We start from the raw sequence: 18,534 nt of genomic DNA, 5'->3' as shown, positions 1-18,534 counted from the left end.
TATATATATATATCAGAACGATTGAGTTTTCAACTATCTTTACTAAGATTTTTTTTTATACAGTATGATGTACACTATCCACTATCTACTATATATTATATAAGTGCTAAATGTTTTTTTTAATACCCTATATATATGTATGTGTGTGTTTTATAACGAAATAATTTCTCTAAATTACTATCTTATAGCTATAATATGTTTAATAAATTTAATATTTCTTTAATATTACCCTTGTAGCTTTGCGACTGGGAAGATTTCCCTTGTCTTTGGAAGAATGCAAACAAAACACGGATCATCACAAACATGGTTACAGAAAATTTTACATGCGAATGTATAACTCCATGCTGGAATGTGATGTACCATTTACGTACTTCTACGCTCCCGTTAAACGGTGCACACGAATTCAATCCCCCGATATAGTATGTTATAATAAAATGATACAAAGCACATAAACATCGCTCGAAATATTGTTTCTAAATATGTATATACCATATTACGTTGCCATACATATATAGATATATGTTATTTATTTCAGTAAAAATCTTTCGAAAGCTCAATCTGTTCTAAGCGTATTCATGAGATCCTCAACATTCATGGAAACAGAAACAATCCCGGTTGCTGATGAATTATATTTACTATGTAAGCGATTATTTGTATTTTTATCAAATTTTCACAATCTGTTTTAACTCTTTTACACGATTAAATCATTCATGTCCCCTTTGTTCACACGATTGGGTAATTAGCCTTGGCTGTAAGCAGTTATAATATTTATATACAATTTTTTTTAATACACAATTTTTTTTATAAATATTTTTTTAAAGATGTTAAAGTAAGGGAAGGGGGGCAAATAGTGACGGATTTTTTCCTCTCTCCCCTACAAGCTAATTTCAAGTTTATAAGAGATGATTTTTTACTAAAAGAGTACTTTCCACTTTCAAATATACAAAATTCTTAATTCCATAAGTCATAGTATACGGGGTAGATTTTTATAAAAACTAAAACCTATATTTGTCACTATTTATATTGCTCCATCCTATGGGTAAATATTGACACCTTATGGGACAATTACAAAATACTTCTTAAAATAATTCTTAACTCTTAATCGATCTTTCTTTTGATATTTTGATTAAATAAGGTAATTTATATTAATTTCTATGCTCTGCCATATGTAAATTTTTATTTACTGATAAATAATAGTAGTAATATTATTTGCTAATATTTCTTATTGAAAATCGCGTTTATTCTGGATCTTTCTTTGTAACTAATCTCACATTATCCCAAATAAATTAGAAAAATTATATTCAAAATTATATTCAAATATTAAAAAAGATTTTTGATTTGTCATTATTTACCCAACTAAAAATTGTCATTATTTGCTCCAGGAGTTACTTTTTCCTTGAAAACTTTACTGAGAGAAATAAAATTAATATACAAGCATAGGAATTATGTATATCAAAATAGAGGAAAAAAGTATCATATGGCATAGAATAGGTTAGATTTCATTCAACGATTCAACAATTAAGAAAATATAACTTTAAATATCAAAAAAAATCCAGGTTTACCTTATTTCACGAATTCAAAATTTTTAAACTTCTCCGCTAGCTATATTTGACATTTGATTTTTACGGCTTTTTCAGAAGATGATTAGATGCTTGAGAACTGTCTTTCTATTAACGAGTAGTGGTAAAATAGACGCGGGAAAGAGAAGAAATGTAAAGTGACACTATTTGCCCCCTGTCACTATTTGCTCTCTCTTCCCTTACATGTTAAAATCACGTAATAATTTTTATATACTTGTAAAAATGATCGAAATTAATACAAACACAACTCATCGTGTGTAGCAAAGGACTGAAAATTATTGTGTGTGTGTGTGTATATTAAACATTAATTTCTTAATTAAAAGAAGAGAAAATCTTTTCAGGTGCGCTGGGCGGCGTATTCAATCTTTTCTTGGGATGTAGCTTCATAAGCGTCCTGGAGATTTTTTACTTCATAGGAATATATCTTTGTTCCGCAGTCAAGAAGTCAAAATAATCGTCGCCAAAAGTTTCACTAGCGATATATATTAAACAATGTAATTGAATTTATAAATTAAACAACGTAATTGGATGTTTGATCGCACTTTTATCGGAAGGGTAATTGAATGAGGAAATGAATTTGGCATTGGTACACCATCGTACATAACATCTCTCGGGACACCGGGTGTGCGGATGCCGCATCGAGCAACTACGAATCTGGAGCGATTAGATCTATTTCGAGCGGTTACTGGAGCGCTGCCGTAACATTTAAGTCCACGCCCGTGAAAATATTTACTACGACGAGTTTCCTACGAAAGAGAGAGAGAAAGAGAGAGTTTGAGATATCGTGTGTGGTGATCTTCGGAATTAAATCGTACACGACAAATGATCTGCATAAGTTTACGAATAATGTTGCAATTTCTGGTCCTTCTTCAGGATATCGCTCGATCGGTTACGTAAACGTGACACGTCAATTTTCGTACTCGTGCATCTCATTTGATTTGTGCATTTCGTCATCCGCACGCACCTGCACGCACCTGTCCGTTAAATGTTGGCAATAATATAAGGAACACATTTGAAATTAGCAACGTGCAAATATAACGGGGTGGCATTCCGGTACGGTCAAGTACGGAGATGGCAGATTTACGTCGGAACTGGAAGAAACGTAAAAGCGGTGTTGACTTGTTAGAGCCGAGTAAATCTGGTATTTGACTTGGCGATTGTACGAGACGTATAAGTTATCCCGCAAAACAAAGGCGAGAACAGCGGATGTGTGCGTACAAAAAAAAAAGTGGATATTTATATCATAGAAGTCGGTATTTGAGAAGTGCGCATGAATACATTAAGCAAAGTAATTCGATACTTGAGTCATACGCGGCCTCACACAGGAGAATCTCCGCCTTACGTAATGTTTGAAAGCTTTTCGTTAAACGCGGCCCTAATTGCGGCCCAGCATTGAAATGTGTACTAATCATGTCGTCTATTTTCGCGTGCGCTGTCGAAAATACCGATTTAGTTCTACGCGGACGTACGGCCGAACTTCGAGAGCTGGAAGCGCCGACTATTTTTGGAGAAACGCCCACACATAACGCGGAACGGCCACGTCGTTCGCGTCTCTACAAAGTTCTCGCCGTTTTGCACCTCGTAACAGAATCCGCAATTTTTCGCAATTGCGCGCGTCCTCCTTCTCTAATTGTAGCCCGTTTTACCATCACGCATACCAGCACGATAATAATGACATAATGACAAGTTATTTCCGGAGTGACGGTAAGTAATGGCAAAGTAAACTCTAGCCGCGCGGCATTCTCAACGAAGAGATTTATTTTATCGTTGTGTTGCATTTATATAAAAAAGAAACATATACTACAGATTTTTAAAGAAATATATTCGTAATATATTTTTAATATATCGCCAGTTGAAGGTAAACGAGGCGTTTCCGATATATACGAACGCACGTGAAACAAACTGATATATTTATTTCGATGACTTCAAATGAGCACAATTCAACGACGATGCGAATTATAGACTGTAGATCACGCTCGTGAGATAATAAATATTGTTTTGCATTCAAGACAATGTATTCATAGCTAATTAACGGGGAAGATATAATTGGTGTCGATAAGCCGATTTTCACGACGAAGTGGCAAGAAATTGAAGCGAGGCAGGGAACAAACTTTTGAAATTCTTCCTATGACCCGGTAAATATATTTTTAGATCATTTCCGTCGTGGAAATCGGTCGCTAAACAGTCAAAGGTGATTTGCGTAGAACATGTCTCCAGGCGCCTAAATTGTAGAAAATATATAGTAGGTGAGAACTGGTGAGCTCCGAACGAGGTGTCCGTGACGATCTTGGATCCTCTGAATGCATCCGCCTTTCGACACATGTTTTCTCTTGTTGTTCAGCCCTAAAAAAAATGTACGACATTCCGTATTTAAAATATTATTAAATGCAAGTTAAGTTTATATTATTGACCATTTCAAATGGAACGATGTAATCAAATGACTTATTAATAATAAACATTGAAAGCAATACGATATCATAAGATATATATATATAGGATTAAAGCGAAGCAAGACGAATAATGGAATGAATTCCGCTTACTGTTCGGAGATTTCAATGACCAACTTAACACAAAACCTTCTTAACCCCATAGTCTTATTCTGTAACTCTTCTCTCCTAGCGTCATATGATCTTAAAATTAAAGCTACAAATACACTTAGATAATTTTAATTGGAAAAAAATGAAAAGCATTGTTTTCATGCAATGATTTTAGATATTAACAATATCAAAATTAAAATAGAAAATGCGAAAGTACTCGAGCCACTCGATGTAAATATTTTGTAAATAAAAATCAAACGATGCAAATACATTCATTAATAGACGCAACTCACCATGGTGAGGAATGTCTGTTGTGCTTAAAAAAACAATCCCGAGTACAATACCCAAAGCGAGATTAATAGAAGAATAAGGATGAAATACGTCATCAGAAGGTTCGTCGTCTCGTGTCCCGCGTTTGGCATTTTTTTTTACTGGTATGGAGAGCTGTATGTTATGACATATGAAATCAATTATTCACTAGGTACACACCATTGCCCGATAAAATTTTCCCTTATTCCTCATTGATAAAGAATCGATCGATCGTTCTTTTCAAATTTTCGTGAACTTATGTGTGCAACGGCAATAAGTGATTCTTATTTTCTCCTCACATCGCACTGATTTCTGACATTTACAATTAAAGAATATACAACATTGTAATATTTTTATAAAACTCGAGCTTCGATCGATCTTCGTTTGAAGAGGAGCTGCGATACTCACTCGAATATACTCGGATTATCACGAACTAATTGCGAATTATTGCCGTTATAATCGATTGGTAATCTATTTCCGATTGTAAACGTTATTACATGAAAACACTTTGAGCTTCCGATTCTTGAAGATCACTCGGATCTAGGAATGCGTTCCACGCCGCCCTACGTGCGATCGTAGACTGGATCACGCGGTGCAGGATTCGCGCGCTCGCACCGCCCTGCGATCCCGAAATTCCTCCAGGAACCGCATCACCACCCCCACCCATTAGCTTACGTATACCGTGTCGCACCTTCCCGCGAGCACCTTCTGCTCCAGGATTGGTAGAAGACAAGATCCCACCCATCGGCTAATGTTGCTTGGAGAGCAGAACGGAGTTTTCGCTACCTCGAGTTATATTAAGGCATTGTGGACGTTAGGCGTAACTTCCTAACAAAAACGCCGCCAGATCGGTTCCAGATAACCGTCGAGACGCTTATAAGTATTGGCAGGTTCAAGATCGTTACGAAATTAATATGCATCGGTCCATTAAGCGTGATTGGGATTTGCAAGATGCATCGTGTTATTCTGAAATGAGTTCGGGTAACTGCCAGAACTGTTGCGCGCGATTAAGATTTCACTCCTTAGCCGATCCGTGCCAATATAGAAGGCCGTCCATCATTTTCGGGCTCTCGTCTAAATTTAACTCGTTTAGCCAAACATCAATCTCGATGAACAATGTACGGACACCTCCGAACTCCAGCTCGACCGTTATATAACACGCCTACCTCGTGAAAAACACGTACCGGATACTACTATTCCTCGATCTAATTTATGAATTAAATTCCCAATCAAAGTCGACAGAAATATTATTCTTGTCTTCAATAACAAATTCAGACGTGGATCTACGGAACGTGTATATTAACATCCAAAGGCCGATCTTAGCCAAATTTTTTTAACTTTTCAATTCACTGAGTCGATTTAATTGTAATAGCAATCAATTTAATTTAATTACTAATAGTTAAAAAAATTAAACCGAGATAATAATTCAATAGTTATTAATTGGTCGGCAGCACTCATTACTAATCACAAAGGTCTTAATTACAATTTTATTGTTGAATACATAATATACATAATATTCGCATGTTGTTTGCAATGCTACATATGTACAATTTTATCTACGAAGAATAATTAATTAGTTGGTAACTACTAACTACACATAATTTCTGATCTCTGTGGAATCCTTTCTGCAGATATTTCTTAATTGAAGATATCCTTGCACTACAATACTATTTACATACAGGCACTCAAATATGGCTGCGTTCAAAGCAATAACTTTGGACACGATATGACACAATTTACGTTACGAAAATAACGAAAAGCGAAACTTTTATTACTTTTATTAACTCACGGTACACATGGTGCGCATATAAATAGAGATTATCCTAAGATAATATTTCGTTCTATAAATTGCGTACCGATATAAAAATTGCGGCGTACATCTCATATGACTTTTACGAAACCCGACTTGTAAGAAGTTGACAGTGATTCTTTCTTGGCACAGGCGAAACGAGTTCTTTTATTCGCTTTACTATCCCTAAATTCTTGGCACGAGGCACCGCTATACATTTAAAACGCCATAACTTCAAAAATAAATAGTTCTGAGGTACTGCATCTATATACGAGTACTTATAAATATATGTATATGAATATATTTCGACCGTGAAATATGACGATAAAATTAATAACGCATAATTAACATGTAAAGCGGTAACCTTTAAAAGTTTAATATATGTAATTTTTTACATATACAAGAAATATATAAAATGAGAGAATATGCAATTCATATTTCGCAATTTATAGAACGATTTATATTTCAGTCACGTATACATTTGCACATTTAATATATCTTTGTACATATGTACATTTTAGAGATTATACACCTTACAACTAGGTATTTTTGATTTTTCATTCATATTAATATCTATAGTCGAATTGCCACATGGCTCAATAAAAAAAACAAATTAAAATGTCAAAACGAAATATGTCATGTAATATACTTAAGTATTTAATATGTAATATACAATATACATATTTTTTTTATAAGTAGTTGATTTTATAAATATTTCATACCGTTTATAAAAGAGGTAGTATGAGGCTTTATCGACAAAAGAATCTCCAACAAACAGCTTAAAAGTCTGCCGTTCGAGATTTAAGTTAAAAATTCTAAAATAGAATGTTTTCCATATTATTGAATTGACAAAATGTATTAATATTAATTATTCATCCTAAATATTAATAATTCATCCTAATGAATCAGCGTGTTTGGTCATATCACTTTCAGTGATGTGACAGTTTACACGTATCACATACATCTACTTCTGTTATTAACGAGCGTCTTAAGCCAAGGAGAATCCCAGCACGTCCTCCAACGAGTAGTCGAACAGCCTTAAATCTAATTTGTATAGATCTGCCAGCTTACGAAGCTGTTTGTAGCTCAGGGTAGAATAGTATCTGTCCAGTTTTCTCGAGGTCGGCTCGCTGCTTGGCGGTCTAGCTGGAAAACTGCGCAATTATATTTAATAGAGTGTTTCCGCGAATCTAGGTGTCTATTAAAATATTTGAACACTGTCCGATAAATTTTTTTTCTAAACCACGAACGGGACAAAATGATCCTTACAAATTTTTTGTAATCGCTGGAAATAAATTTTATATAAATTTTCGGCATTTTTAAGTAAAATTTTCTCAAAAACATGATAGAGCAATTTTATTTGTTCAACGACAAAAAAAAGTCTGTAAAAATCACTTTGTCCCCTTTGTGATTTAAAATCTGTGTCGGACAATGTTATCATCTCGCTATCGTGAGTATTATCGTAAGTGCGCGCATGTACTACCTACTTTACAGATGTGACGCCTATCCGTTCGAGAACTTCCGTGGCGTCTTCGACCAAACTCTCGTATTTGCTTATGAGATTGTAATTAACTATGCACGGTTGACACAGATCGTATACCGGTCTCCAATGTTCATTTCGTGTTCCGTTCTCGGTATTGTCGTCGGTGACAAAATCGACAAACTCGCGAAACGTTACGTCGTCACCGTTCCTCAGAGACTCCTCGGTCGCGTTCAGTCTGTATCTCTGCAAAAATGTCACGCAGTTAAAGTCACTACTTGTGACTTGATGTTTTCGATGTTGAGCTATTCGTTCTCCATTTGCATACGGAACCTGCCATTAACGGTTAATGCGATAAAAGTGGGACAATAATCTCGCAGGATTAATCGCAATCATATTCCGGAGAAGTGCGCAATTATACGGTACTTCTAAATTTGATTCAATTGCCGAAGAAACAAGGATTTACATCTTATACGACGCCTGAACAAACAAATATTTTCTTTTTGTACTAAATGTAGCCCTTTGGCGATACAGCTAAAAATAATTCGAGAGGAAGAAATTTCATCGAGATAAGTCGTTTATTGATTCTGCCAGTTTTAATTTAGGCTATCATATCTAACATGAAATCATAGCATGAGATCATATATTGATTCGTAAATACATTGCGTGCCGAATAACATGTAATCGAAATATCAATATTAAAGAAACAATATTAAAGAAAGAAAATATAAACGATAAAGCAGAAATTTTACTATATTTACACTGTACACAGAGTTGGAAAATTTGTGTTAAATTTAACTCATTTTACATACCTCAAATGGCCCGTTCAAATTTTTGTGTTAATTTAACCCAAAAAGATAAATATAAAATAAAAAATAACACAAATATTAAGTAAAAATTAACACAGAAGCACTTTAACACAATTTGGAAACAAATCGTGGAAACATTTTTTTTTAGTAAAATTAAACATTTATAATATATTAAATTAACAGTTATATTTATTTCATTCATTCTTTGAAATAATAATTTAAAACTACATTACTTTTACGTTATTTATTCATTTATTCATAAATTGTGTTATTTTAATACGGAGAATTATTAAATATCAATTTAACACAAATTATTCAGATACGTAATCACATAATCAAATTAAATTAATTCGAATCATGTTGAATTCAACATAAAAATTTTAACAAGAATTTGAGTAGACCTTTTAACATAAGTACGAAATCTTTTCTACTGTGTTCTAAGAAGGCTCGTTTTTTACCTTGACGATTTTCTTGCCGAAGCGAGTCTGGAAATATTTCGCACTTTTTTCATGCTTGGTCTCCAATTTATTTCGATAAGCCGATAAAAGCCTCTCGAGGGGATGTCGCACGACAATCAACTTGTCGTATGTCGCCAATTTTTTCTGTATCTCGGGCAGCGTGTAATTGTTCAATCGTTGAAAAGTACCGGGGGAATGAGCTTGATCGGCCGGTATCTCTAAAGGATCATTGCCGGACCACTTCCCGGTCGCGATCATTAGTACGCGCTTCCAATTTGTGCAAGCCACCTGAAAGATGAGACCGGGCTTAGAACGCGTAACGCGGCGCGATTTACAAGCACTCCTTACAAGTTATTATTAGACAATCTCGACCAAGAAAGAAAAGACGACGAATCTCGATACCTTCGGTACGTAGCAGTAGAGCAATTCGTGCAAATCATCCACGAGAATATTTCGAAATAATTCCGGATTTAACGCGGGGATATCGACCTCGTTACTTTCAAGCTCGCAATTATATTGCAGCCTTTCCTGTCTCTCGACCAAGGCCGACCTAGCCAGCGCGTTTGGCCCTGTCCAGGAATAAATATATTTGTTCAGCTCGAACGATTTCTCGTCTTCGTCATTTGAATAGATTTGCGCGACGTTCGTGGCGTTTGCGTACGCGGTCGTTTTCCATATGACTGCGAGTAAAATTATCCCCCACACTCGACATCCTGTCATCGTTTTTCTTTCTCCACCGCGAGCATTGGGCTCTCTTGCACGGTATCGTACAGCCTATACGAAACTCTGAATCTGCAAAAAAGAAAAAAAAAGATAAACGGCTCATTTTACGGAGTTCTCGATTCCAACGGAGCGGTCCATTAGGGAACCGTAATGATGATTCCATACGCTAAACGCTATATTCTCTTGTGCTACTTTCGATTAGATAGACACATCTATCATATGCGACACTAAACCAATTATGATTAGATTATCGATTTATTATGACGAATGTGCGAGATAATATATCAATCAGAAAACTTTGTACTGCAATAAGGCGATTCAATAACTCAGAATGTATAGGTACTGATGACGTAAAATGGGAGCAATTACGAACGTAGAACGTTAATTGCTGCATATATACAATAATAAAAAAATTGTCGTTTGTTAAAAAAAAAATTAAGAAGGATTCAATTAAAAAGATTCTCAATTCCGGCCTTACGGGAATAACAACCGCGTAAAATGTAATATATTAATCGTTATCAAGTTAACAAATAAGTGGTTGCGGCGTTTTCAATACAAATATAAAAATTTAACTTATATAGAACAAGAAATCAAGAAATACTAGCGAGAGTCAACGGTCATTCTTGATATTCTTGATATTCAGTTCTCCCAAGCCGGTTTTACAGCGGGTTTTTACGCTATTGACAAGATATATATTACTATATATATTAGGTAGCAAATTATTATTACGTATCCCCGAGCGAAGTCAAGCAAGAATTCCTTTTCATTTTTAACAAATTCTTTATATAATCGAAGAATTGCGCACAAAATATCGATTCTTCTTTTTTTACAACCTTTAATATTTATTTTTGCTATATATATCTCTTGTTACTACTTGTTGCATTTTCTTTTCTTTGACGGACAATGGAAGAGTGGACCGCAATATAACTTTCTAGGTCAATGTTACGGTCTCGTGGCACAAGTACACCACAACGTATACAATGTCTTTTCTTATTGTTAGTGGTGTACATAGTTATATTCGTAAAACTCGTATATTATAAAAATGCAGCATTATCTATTTTGAGATTTAATGATAATTTTTATCTCTTTTAGATGTACGAATTTATAATTTTGCTTTACAAATATTATGACAAGAAGATACAAGTAAACAGACTTTTTTTAACCTGAGAATAGTCACCTAGGTTTTTATTGCGTGAATGATCATCTGGGATAATTTTTACATTCCGATAAAAATTATTATTATTAATTACATATTATAATATTGTGTTCTACAATTTATTAGTATTTGAGATTATTTATGTATATAGATTTCAATATTTTCTAAAATAAAGTAAAAAGAAATAAAAAAATATAGGCATAAATTCTTAATTAGAAAGAAAATTACTGTAATCGAACTTTATTTTCTTACTGATTGAGTTCATAAATCGTTCCGGATTTCCCGGAACAGGATTTCCCGGAACAGGATTTCCCGGCTGTTATACATATGTATATACATATATATGTATACACGCACACACACATACATATATTGTTACAATAATTTCCGCAACTTGAGGAAAAATTTTTATAAAAATTGGTACAGTTTTGTACACACATACATAATTGTCAATTTTTCCTCAAGTTGCGGAAATTATTGTAAGAATTAATATTGGATTAACATTCGATGGTCTTTACATTTTTGTGAAATGCAAATAACCGTCTGTGAAATTTAAAAATAAGATTGTATTACGTCGAATATGTATCATGCTGCGAGATGCAACAAACGCAACCAAACGCAGTCTGAAGAAATCGAAGTGTAATCGTTTAGATAAGTATATAGATATTACTAAACATAAGTCAGACACGTGTAAAAGGAATCGTCCATAATGTCACGTTTCACCCTATATACTATAATCGAATGAAAAAACGGACAATAATCAGCAAAATAGATAATGAGGCCGAAGTTAATGAATCGTGAAAAAATGATGATAAAAACTAGCGTCGCGTTTCAGTTCGCGGGTTGTCCTAATTCAAAAGTGTTCCGAGGAATAGTTACTCCAAAATTCTATACGTATCGCATTATACGACAAGAATTTTAATTAAAATCGCCCCGTCAGCATCGTGCCTTCGCATGTCAATAATATATTTGAATCAAAGCCGGAATGCAAAGCCATATTAGATTTATTATTGCTAATGAAGATTCAAATCTCGTTATCGTTTGCAGCGATAATAACGTGCCTCGCAAGTTTATTACTCACTCAGCAATTTTTTTCGCGATGACGTATAAAATCCTCTCGGATAATATATATAATAATCAGTTCACTGTAACCGTCAGTCGAGGTCACTTCGGACAAGCGGCACTCCTTCGCAATTAATCGCGTATCTTTAGTGTTCGCGACTTATTTCGTGATCCAGTACAACTGACTAGGCGACGAGACAGGTAAGGCGTGTGTTCAAAAGCGGAGCGACTCCGTAAATCCGTCAAGCGCACTGACCTTCTTCAGAACTTCAGAAAGACCTTGGACTTCCGTGAATGAGTTAGATATTTATTATCGCCGATAAATCAGCCGATCCACTTGCGAAGAATTCCCTCGGACCGGCGCGAAAGAGGCACTTCCGTTTCACTTCTCCCGAAATTTCGGGCGGCGGCCGACGAACTGGCTGCACGCTCGACAACGCGATATCGGCGGATGCCGCGCACCGTAAGGAGAACACGAGTGGTCAAGCAGCCGATCGCGGTGTAAGCAGCTGGCGATCGCGTTAGGTCGCCTGGAAGACTCTCAGGAACGAAACGATGATGTGTCGGTGTGCGAAGTGAAAGAGACGCGCTGCGCGCGCCTTCGCTCTCTCGTTCTCGTTTCCTTTTCGGTCGTCCTGGATCGGTCCATCCTCCTCCGATTCATGGATTCACGTCCACGTACTTCCCCACTTTCGGCTTACACCCGGCTCGTGTGTGTGTGTGTATAATACATTCGCAGAAACAGACATTCCGTAATGCAAATTCAAATCATATGATGCATAATCGATGAGCTCACGGGAGCGACGGGTCGTCTGCCCGTCGTGACGGATCACGAAAAACCAATTGCCGACGATCAATTTCGAGCTTAACGAGCCAAGGAATTTAACGCTTTAAAATTTACTCAAGTGGAACGTAATAGATTGACCCTTTTCTCCTTAATCTCTCGAACACGTTTTGTTGTGAGACAGAATCATCCGCATCATCTTATTTGTTTACTCGTGTTTTACACTCTTTCTGGTTGTCACCGACAGTTCCATCTCATTGCATAATTTACATACCTTACTTTCACTTTTATGTCACATACGAGGCTTTCTTAAAATAATTTTCTTCTGTACGAAATAATCTGCACATGTGTTATTACGCAATTATTGTTACGTAACTTTATACGAAAGTCTGTGTGCCATAAATCCTTTTTCCTTTATAGTTTTGCAACAGTCGTGCTGATTTATCATTTTATCTATTTTATCTATGATAAAGCTACAAGAACACTATTATATATACTCTCTAAATCTGAATCAGTACATAGTCACTGATTATTCATTCAATGCATCAGTCCCAAGTAATTATAATTAATATTAATAATTTAATTATAGATTATTAGTGAAATTATAGTTAGATTATATAGGTACTGACTCAATTAGTGATTTTTCAGTACTTTTTCACTGATTCAAATTTAAAGAGTAGTGTTCTTCAAAATCACGGACAATTCTCTTAATAACAGACTAATCTGTAACAAATTTTCTTATCTTATTCTTCTTTTTGTCGATTTTTTTTAGAAAACATTAAAACATTAATAATATTTTATTATAAGTGGTTTTACAAAATAAACTTAAAAGGAAAATAAAATTATATTCTTTAATTAATCTCAAAAGTTTACTTTATCGAAACTTAATATAAAATTTAATTGTTTACTTACATAACAATAAATTACTTATTCTTTTAACATTTTTTTAAATATTAACTCTAATCAATATTTATTCGGAAATTTCCTTAACTTGCAATGTATTCGTAGATTCAGTGTACCTAAAACATTAAATCAACGTATCTTTGCTTAAAGTTAACGTAATTGAACAAATTTTTTTTATTTTGAAAACCAAAACCCGAGGAATAAGAGTATATAACTTAAAACTATGTAAAATTGTGAAAAACGTTTATTATAAACAACTTTTCACAATACTATCTGAAGATTTGGCGTGTAATTGAAAAAAAAATGTCCGTGTCAATTGGACACGATTAGGATTAAATTAATAAAAATCTATCATTAAAATAATTTCTCATTTTGCAACATTATAATCTGTAAATATGCTGCATTGATTTATGCTTTACTTATTATAAATTAATTTAATACTTACTAATCTAAGAGGTTTCAAAAAACTTTAAGAACATTTTTTTATAATTCCATTATAAATAAATTATAATTTACATATATATTATTAAAATTGAATTTATAATTTGAAATTTGAAAATTGAATTGGAAATTTGGAAGTTTACATTTTATGAATTTTTAGTTTTTCAAATTTAGCAGACTTTTGCAAATTTTCGTGTAAATAATAATTTTGCAACTGCATACCAGTTGCAAAATGTAGTGGTTCCAACTGGGCGAATTGTAGGTCAGAAAATGCGGCCAGCTATGCTTGCAAAGTGACCTCTTTAAAGAAGGATTATATCAACTCACAATCAGGGTCAACGAGTTTTATCATTGGCTGGCAACACGTTCACATACAATCTCCATCGCGGATGAATGTCAGATCGTTAGCGAAATTGCTTCTGCTACAACAATCTGCGTTGCATCTACAAAAGTCTTTTAACTTCAATATAAGTGAAATTATCCCATATAGCGATGTGATATAAAAAAAATTCCAAAATAAACAGTTTGACAAGCAAATAAATAAAAAAAAAACACCATAAAGTATATTAAGAAAATCGATTTAATCACAAAAAATTAAGAAACAAAATTAATTAAAAAAGTTAATTAAGAAAACGGATCTCTAAATTGATGTCAAATCTACATTCATATTGGAAAATTCATTTGTTGGATCTCGTGACTTTCTTGTTGAAAATATTTACGTGTCGATGTTTTCTAAAATGTTATTTTCTACATGACTTTATGTGTCATCCGCGACAGAATCAATCAACATTAAACAATGTTTGCAAGATGCATAATGCTGAAAAAGTTTTAAAAACCATTTTTTTATATTTCCATTGTTAACAAATTAGTATCTACGTATAAAAATTAAAAAATTTACATTTCAGTCAGTGTAAATAAATACTTATCTATATATTAAATAATCGCAGAAAGAATAAAGTCAAAGAATTTATAGGAAAAAAAAGACGTACTTAATATAAATTAAGTAGTATGTAAAAAGGATGAATGGATGAGTGCGGTAATCATTTTTTGTAAACCAAATCACTTTCTTTTGGTTTATTATAGTTGAAATGAATAAATTTATTCAAATATTCTGTACTTGATAATCGCAATCTTAAACCCGACGAAATAATTAAATTACAATATGCAAGATGCATATTCGAGTTGCGCACTAAAAGTTGGGATCTTCGTCTGACCTAAAAACAAAAAAGTGCATTTCAGTCAGGTGAATTTCAGCAAAAGGAGAAAGTGCCATGACTTCTCGACTTGGCCTTCAGTACAATCACCGGCGCGAGATGACGTTTAGTCTTGCTTCGGCCTTCGTTCTTCGTGCATCTCTTACCGCGCCGGTGCGGAAAACGCGTACAGATAAAAGTGAGGGTGGATAAAAGATAAGGGAAGCTCAGCGACCAAAACGTACGGTGTAAGAGAAGACACCAATCGCTTTTTGTTGCGTTATCGAAATATCTAACGCGGTTAGGTAATACACTTTCACGTGTTAGAACCTTGAGATTCCCGCAAATGTTTTCTCAAATTGTGACATCGTATTTATGTGAGCACTTTGTTGTTAAAAAAAAAATCTATAATCAATAAAAACTTCCAGGAAAATTAATTAAAGTCAAGTGAAGTTTAATTTAGTACGTTTTTTTCCATCGTAGAAATAATTGTAAAATTACAAAGCAAATGATTATATAAATGAGTATCTGATGCCTGAACAAGAATATATCAAAATTTTTTCTCTAATAAAAACATAAGGGAACTGTTTTCTGTAATTTTTAACTGACAAGATATTTTTCTAATTTGTAGGCAGACGATAGAACGTGAAATAAAAACAGAAAATGCTAATAACAATAGCATTTTGGATGTTGGTCATTTTAATTATTTTTTGGATTCTACTTGGTCCTGTTACGAGATTTTTGCGTGTTTTATGGGAAATTATTATGCAAATATACAATAAGAAGACAATCGATTTGCGAACAAAGTTTGGCGAATGGGCGGGTAAGCGCAAAAGAAATTATCTCTCTTGAATTTTAATTAACTTTATAAACATCATTTAAATTATTGACAATCTCTGTTCCTTAACTAACTGTAACATTTTATCGTACTATTTTGGATATGAAAACATTTTCTGCAAGACTAAGAAAAAGGCAAAACAAGTTTCGCAAAAGTATCTATATACTTTTTATTAATTACATTATAAAAGAAAGTTATATGAAAAATAATAAATTATAATATTATAAAAAAAGTAATATTAAATTATTCTAGTTGTCACTGGCTCGACTGACGGTATCGGAAAAGCTTATGCTAAAGAGTTAGCAGCAAGAAATATGAATCTAATACTAATTAGTAGAAACTTAGAGAAACTTGAACGCACAAAAAATGAGATGCTGATAACAAATCCAAAAATCGAGGTGAGGATTATTGCGGCGGACTTCGCCGAAGGAGAAAATGCTTTTACCAAAATCCGTCCTCTGTTGAAAGATATATCCGTCGGAATATTAGGTAATTAAATTGATTTATTATTTTTATTATAATAATTTAGTAAAATCACATAATCCTTGCGTGCCCAATAAATATTAGTAAGAAATTACTGAAGATATATGAGCCATTTTTTAAATATATTCCAATTTTAGAAAAAATAAATTGAAAATGACTTGTATCTTCTACGGATTTTTACCAATTTTAATTTTTTTTATTTTTAAGTTTAATATTTTTTATAACATCTTTACAAATTAATCAACAGAAATTTGACTAAATTTGTTAAACGAAATTACATAAACTTTTTTTTAAATGGTATAAGTCTATTTTCAACAATTTATTCCCGCGTATGATCTTTTAATAAAATTCAAGCAAGCTGTTTACATGAACAGAAATGGTTAAATGTATAAGCTTATATAATATAAATAAATAATATAGACTATAATAAATAATATAGACTATATATTCAACTAAAATAAGAAACTATTGTATTCTGCAAAATATTATAATGTAATTTTTTTCTTAAAAAAATTATTAACAAAAATTATTAATCCTAAATAATTTAATTAATTTAATAAGTGTGATTTGACATTCAAAAGTTTATTTTTATCGTTTTTATTTTTATTATTATTATTTACATTTTAGAATTATACTTTAAGATAGTCTTTATTTCGAAATTTAAATATAAATTTAATTGGTATAAATCTGTATAAAAGCCAATTTTTGAAAGTAATATAAGTCCAATCAATTGTCAACAAAAATATTGTTTTACTTAGGCAATGCTTAACAATTATTATATAATAAAATTACAATGTTTATTATTTTAAAACATATAGCAGACTTATAATGCTTAACAATATTTTTTAACAAAATAAAATGCTGAACATTAAATATGTCAAAATAAGATAGAAAAAAGATAGACTTATAAAACTTATATTTAAAAAAAACGGCTTATGTATTAGATGTCATAATCATTACTTAAAAATGAGGAATTAAGAGAAAGTAATTGTGTAATCGCTATCTCTCTCTCAATTTACTTTCATACACGATCAACACTACAGTCTGCGTTCTTTTTACACATAAATGCTTTACGTTATGAAAGAGAGAATAATCTTTGAAAAATGATCAATGACCTTCCATTCTCTTTACCGTCAGATTTTTTCTGAAAATAATTAATAACCTATCGCGATGTCAATGTAAACAGGTTTACTGAGTTAAAAAATTTGCCACATGTTTGTACTCGCAACGTAATGTCGCGACGCTTCAATGTTCTCCCCTCCAGTTTACTATCCGACGAGCAGAGGTCATTCTTCCGTGGAACAAAGAGTATAGATAATACCTAACACGATAATACACAAGTCAAGGGTACATAAATTAATACATTAATTAATTTTTAGCATCTACACACACAAGAAAGACTATTGACATTTCTATATGGATACGACGTGTCATACGATATATTAAACAATTTTTGTTTTTAAGTGAACAATGTGGGTAAGCAATACGAGTATCCCATGTACGTCGGCGAAGTCCCCGAAAAGGAGCTGTGGGACATTATCAACGTAAACGTCGGCGCCACGACGTTAATGACGCGGCTGGTTATCGGGCAGATGCAAAAACGCAAACAAGGCGCGATTGTCAACGTCTCCTCCGGATCTGAGTTTCAGCCGCTGCCGCTGATGACGGTATACGCCGCTACGAAGGCGTACGTCAAGAGCTTCTCCGACGCTCTCAGGGCGGAATACTCCAGATTCGGCGTAACTGTTCAACACCTGTCACCTCTTTTCGTCAATACAAAAATGAACGCGTTTAGTTCTAGGCTTCAGGTAACGAAACCGTTATTGAAGTACATAATAGGACTTAAACGGTAATTCCATTAAATTATTGAAGCAATCAAAATTTTGGAGTTCTTCAAGTTTATTTTTAATGAGTTAATTTGCTGCACGTTAATTTTATAGCGTTAATATGTAATGCATTATATATATATATATATATATATATACGTGT

The 18,534-nt window shown here is 33.3% G+C and overlaps 3 protein-coding genes and 1 long non-coding RNA gene across 9 annotated transcripts in view; 2 read left to right on the top strand and 2 right to left on the bottom strand.

Annotated features, from left to right (window-relative positions):
• LOC105448707 (sodium channel protein Nach) overlaps positions 1-3,280 on the top strand; it is a 6,376-nt gene extending 3,096 nt beyond the window's left edge. The window contains exons 6-8 of the mRNA XM_011687454.1: positions 238-419; positions 536-639; positions 1,922-3,280. Of these exons, the coding sequence (XP_011685756.1) occupies positions 238-419; positions 536-639; positions 1,922-2,034 (399 nt within the window). The 3' untranslated portion in view covers positions 2,035-3,280. The remainder of the gene's footprint in view (positions 1-237; positions 420-535; positions 640-1,921) is intronic.
• A 193-nt stretch (positions 3,281-3,473) lies between these two features.
• Positions 3,474-5,036, bottom strand: LOC105448708. Its single transcript, XR_974268.1, has 3 exons — positions 4,835-5,036; positions 4,411-4,561; positions 3,474-3,923 (listed from the first exon to the last, which is right to left on the bottom strand). It is a non-coding gene; the product is annotated as an uncharacterized LOC105448708 (long non-coding RNA).
• An 859-nt stretch (positions 5,037-5,895) lies between these two features.
• Positions 5,896-13,490, bottom strand: LOC105448705 (carbohydrate sulfotransferase 11-like). 4 transcript variants are annotated; one of them, XM_011687447.1, is made up of 5 exons: positions 12,160-13,490; positions 9,365-9,754; positions 8,963-9,250; positions 7,703-7,941; positions 5,896-7,369 (listed from the first exon to the last, which is right to left on the bottom strand). In XM_011687447.1, the coding sequence occupies exons 2-5, from the start codon at positions 9,680-9,682 to the stop codon at positions 7,204-7,206; spliced, it is 1,011 nt and encodes a 336-aa protein (XP_011685749.1). In that variant the 5' UTR covers positions 9,683-9,754; positions 12,160-13,490; the 3' UTR covers positions 5,896-7,203. The 4 variants fall into 4 exon arrangements, with proteins under 4 accessions (XP_011685749.1, XP_011685751.1, XP_011685750.1 ...); XM_011687449.1 differs by having other exon boundaries at positions 7,269-7,361; XM_011687448.1 differs by having other exon boundaries at positions 7,278-7,369; positions 7,699-7,941.
• LOC105448706 (inactive hydroxysteroid dehydrogenase-like protein 1) overlaps positions 11,959-18,534 on the top strand; it is a 7,800-nt gene continuing 1,224 nt past the window's right edge. Inside the window, exons 1-4 of one of the 3 annotated variants that reach the window (XM_011687452.1) lie at positions 11,959-12,104; positions 15,856-16,047; positions 16,315-16,551; positions 18,010-18,353. In XM_011687452.1, the coding sequence (XP_011685754.1) occupies positions 15,888-16,047; positions 16,315-16,551; positions 18,010-18,353 (741 nt within the window). In that variant the 5' untranslated portion in view covers positions 11,959-12,104; positions 15,856-15,887. Of the gene's footprint in view, positions 12,105-14,186; positions 15,602-15,855; positions 16,048-16,314; positions 16,552-18,009; positions 18,354-18,534 lie in introns of those variants that run through there. The other 2 variants (XM_011687453.1, XM_011687451.1) reach the window with 2 other exon arrangements.

The sequence above is a fragment of the Wasmannia auropunctata genome, unplaced genomic scaffold, assembly GCF_000956235.1.
Source record: "Wasmannia auropunctata unplaced genomic scaffold, wasmannia.A_1.0 LD336083.1, whole genome shotgun sequence".
NCBI lineage: Eukaryota > Metazoa > Arthropoda > Insecta > Hymenoptera > Formicidae > Wasmannia > Wasmannia auropunctata.
The sequence above is the reverse complement of the archived record's forward strand: the minus strand, read 5'-3'. Positions and strand labels throughout refer to the sequence as shown.

Bases quoted from the DNA above. Each gene is read 5' to 3' on its own strand.
- LOC105448705 (XM_011687447.1), bottom strand. From the start codon at position 9,682: ATGACAGGATGTCGAGTGTGGGGGATAATTTTACTCGCAGTCATATGG. The intron at 9,251-9,364 runs GTATCGAGATTC...CTCATCTTTCAG, and splicing joins TCTACTGCTACGTACCGAAG to GTGGCTTGCACAAATTGGAA. The intron at 7,370-7,702 runs GTAGGTAGTACA...ATAATTGCGCAG, and splicing joins ATAGGCGTCACATCTGTAAA to TTTTCCAGCTAGACCGCCAA.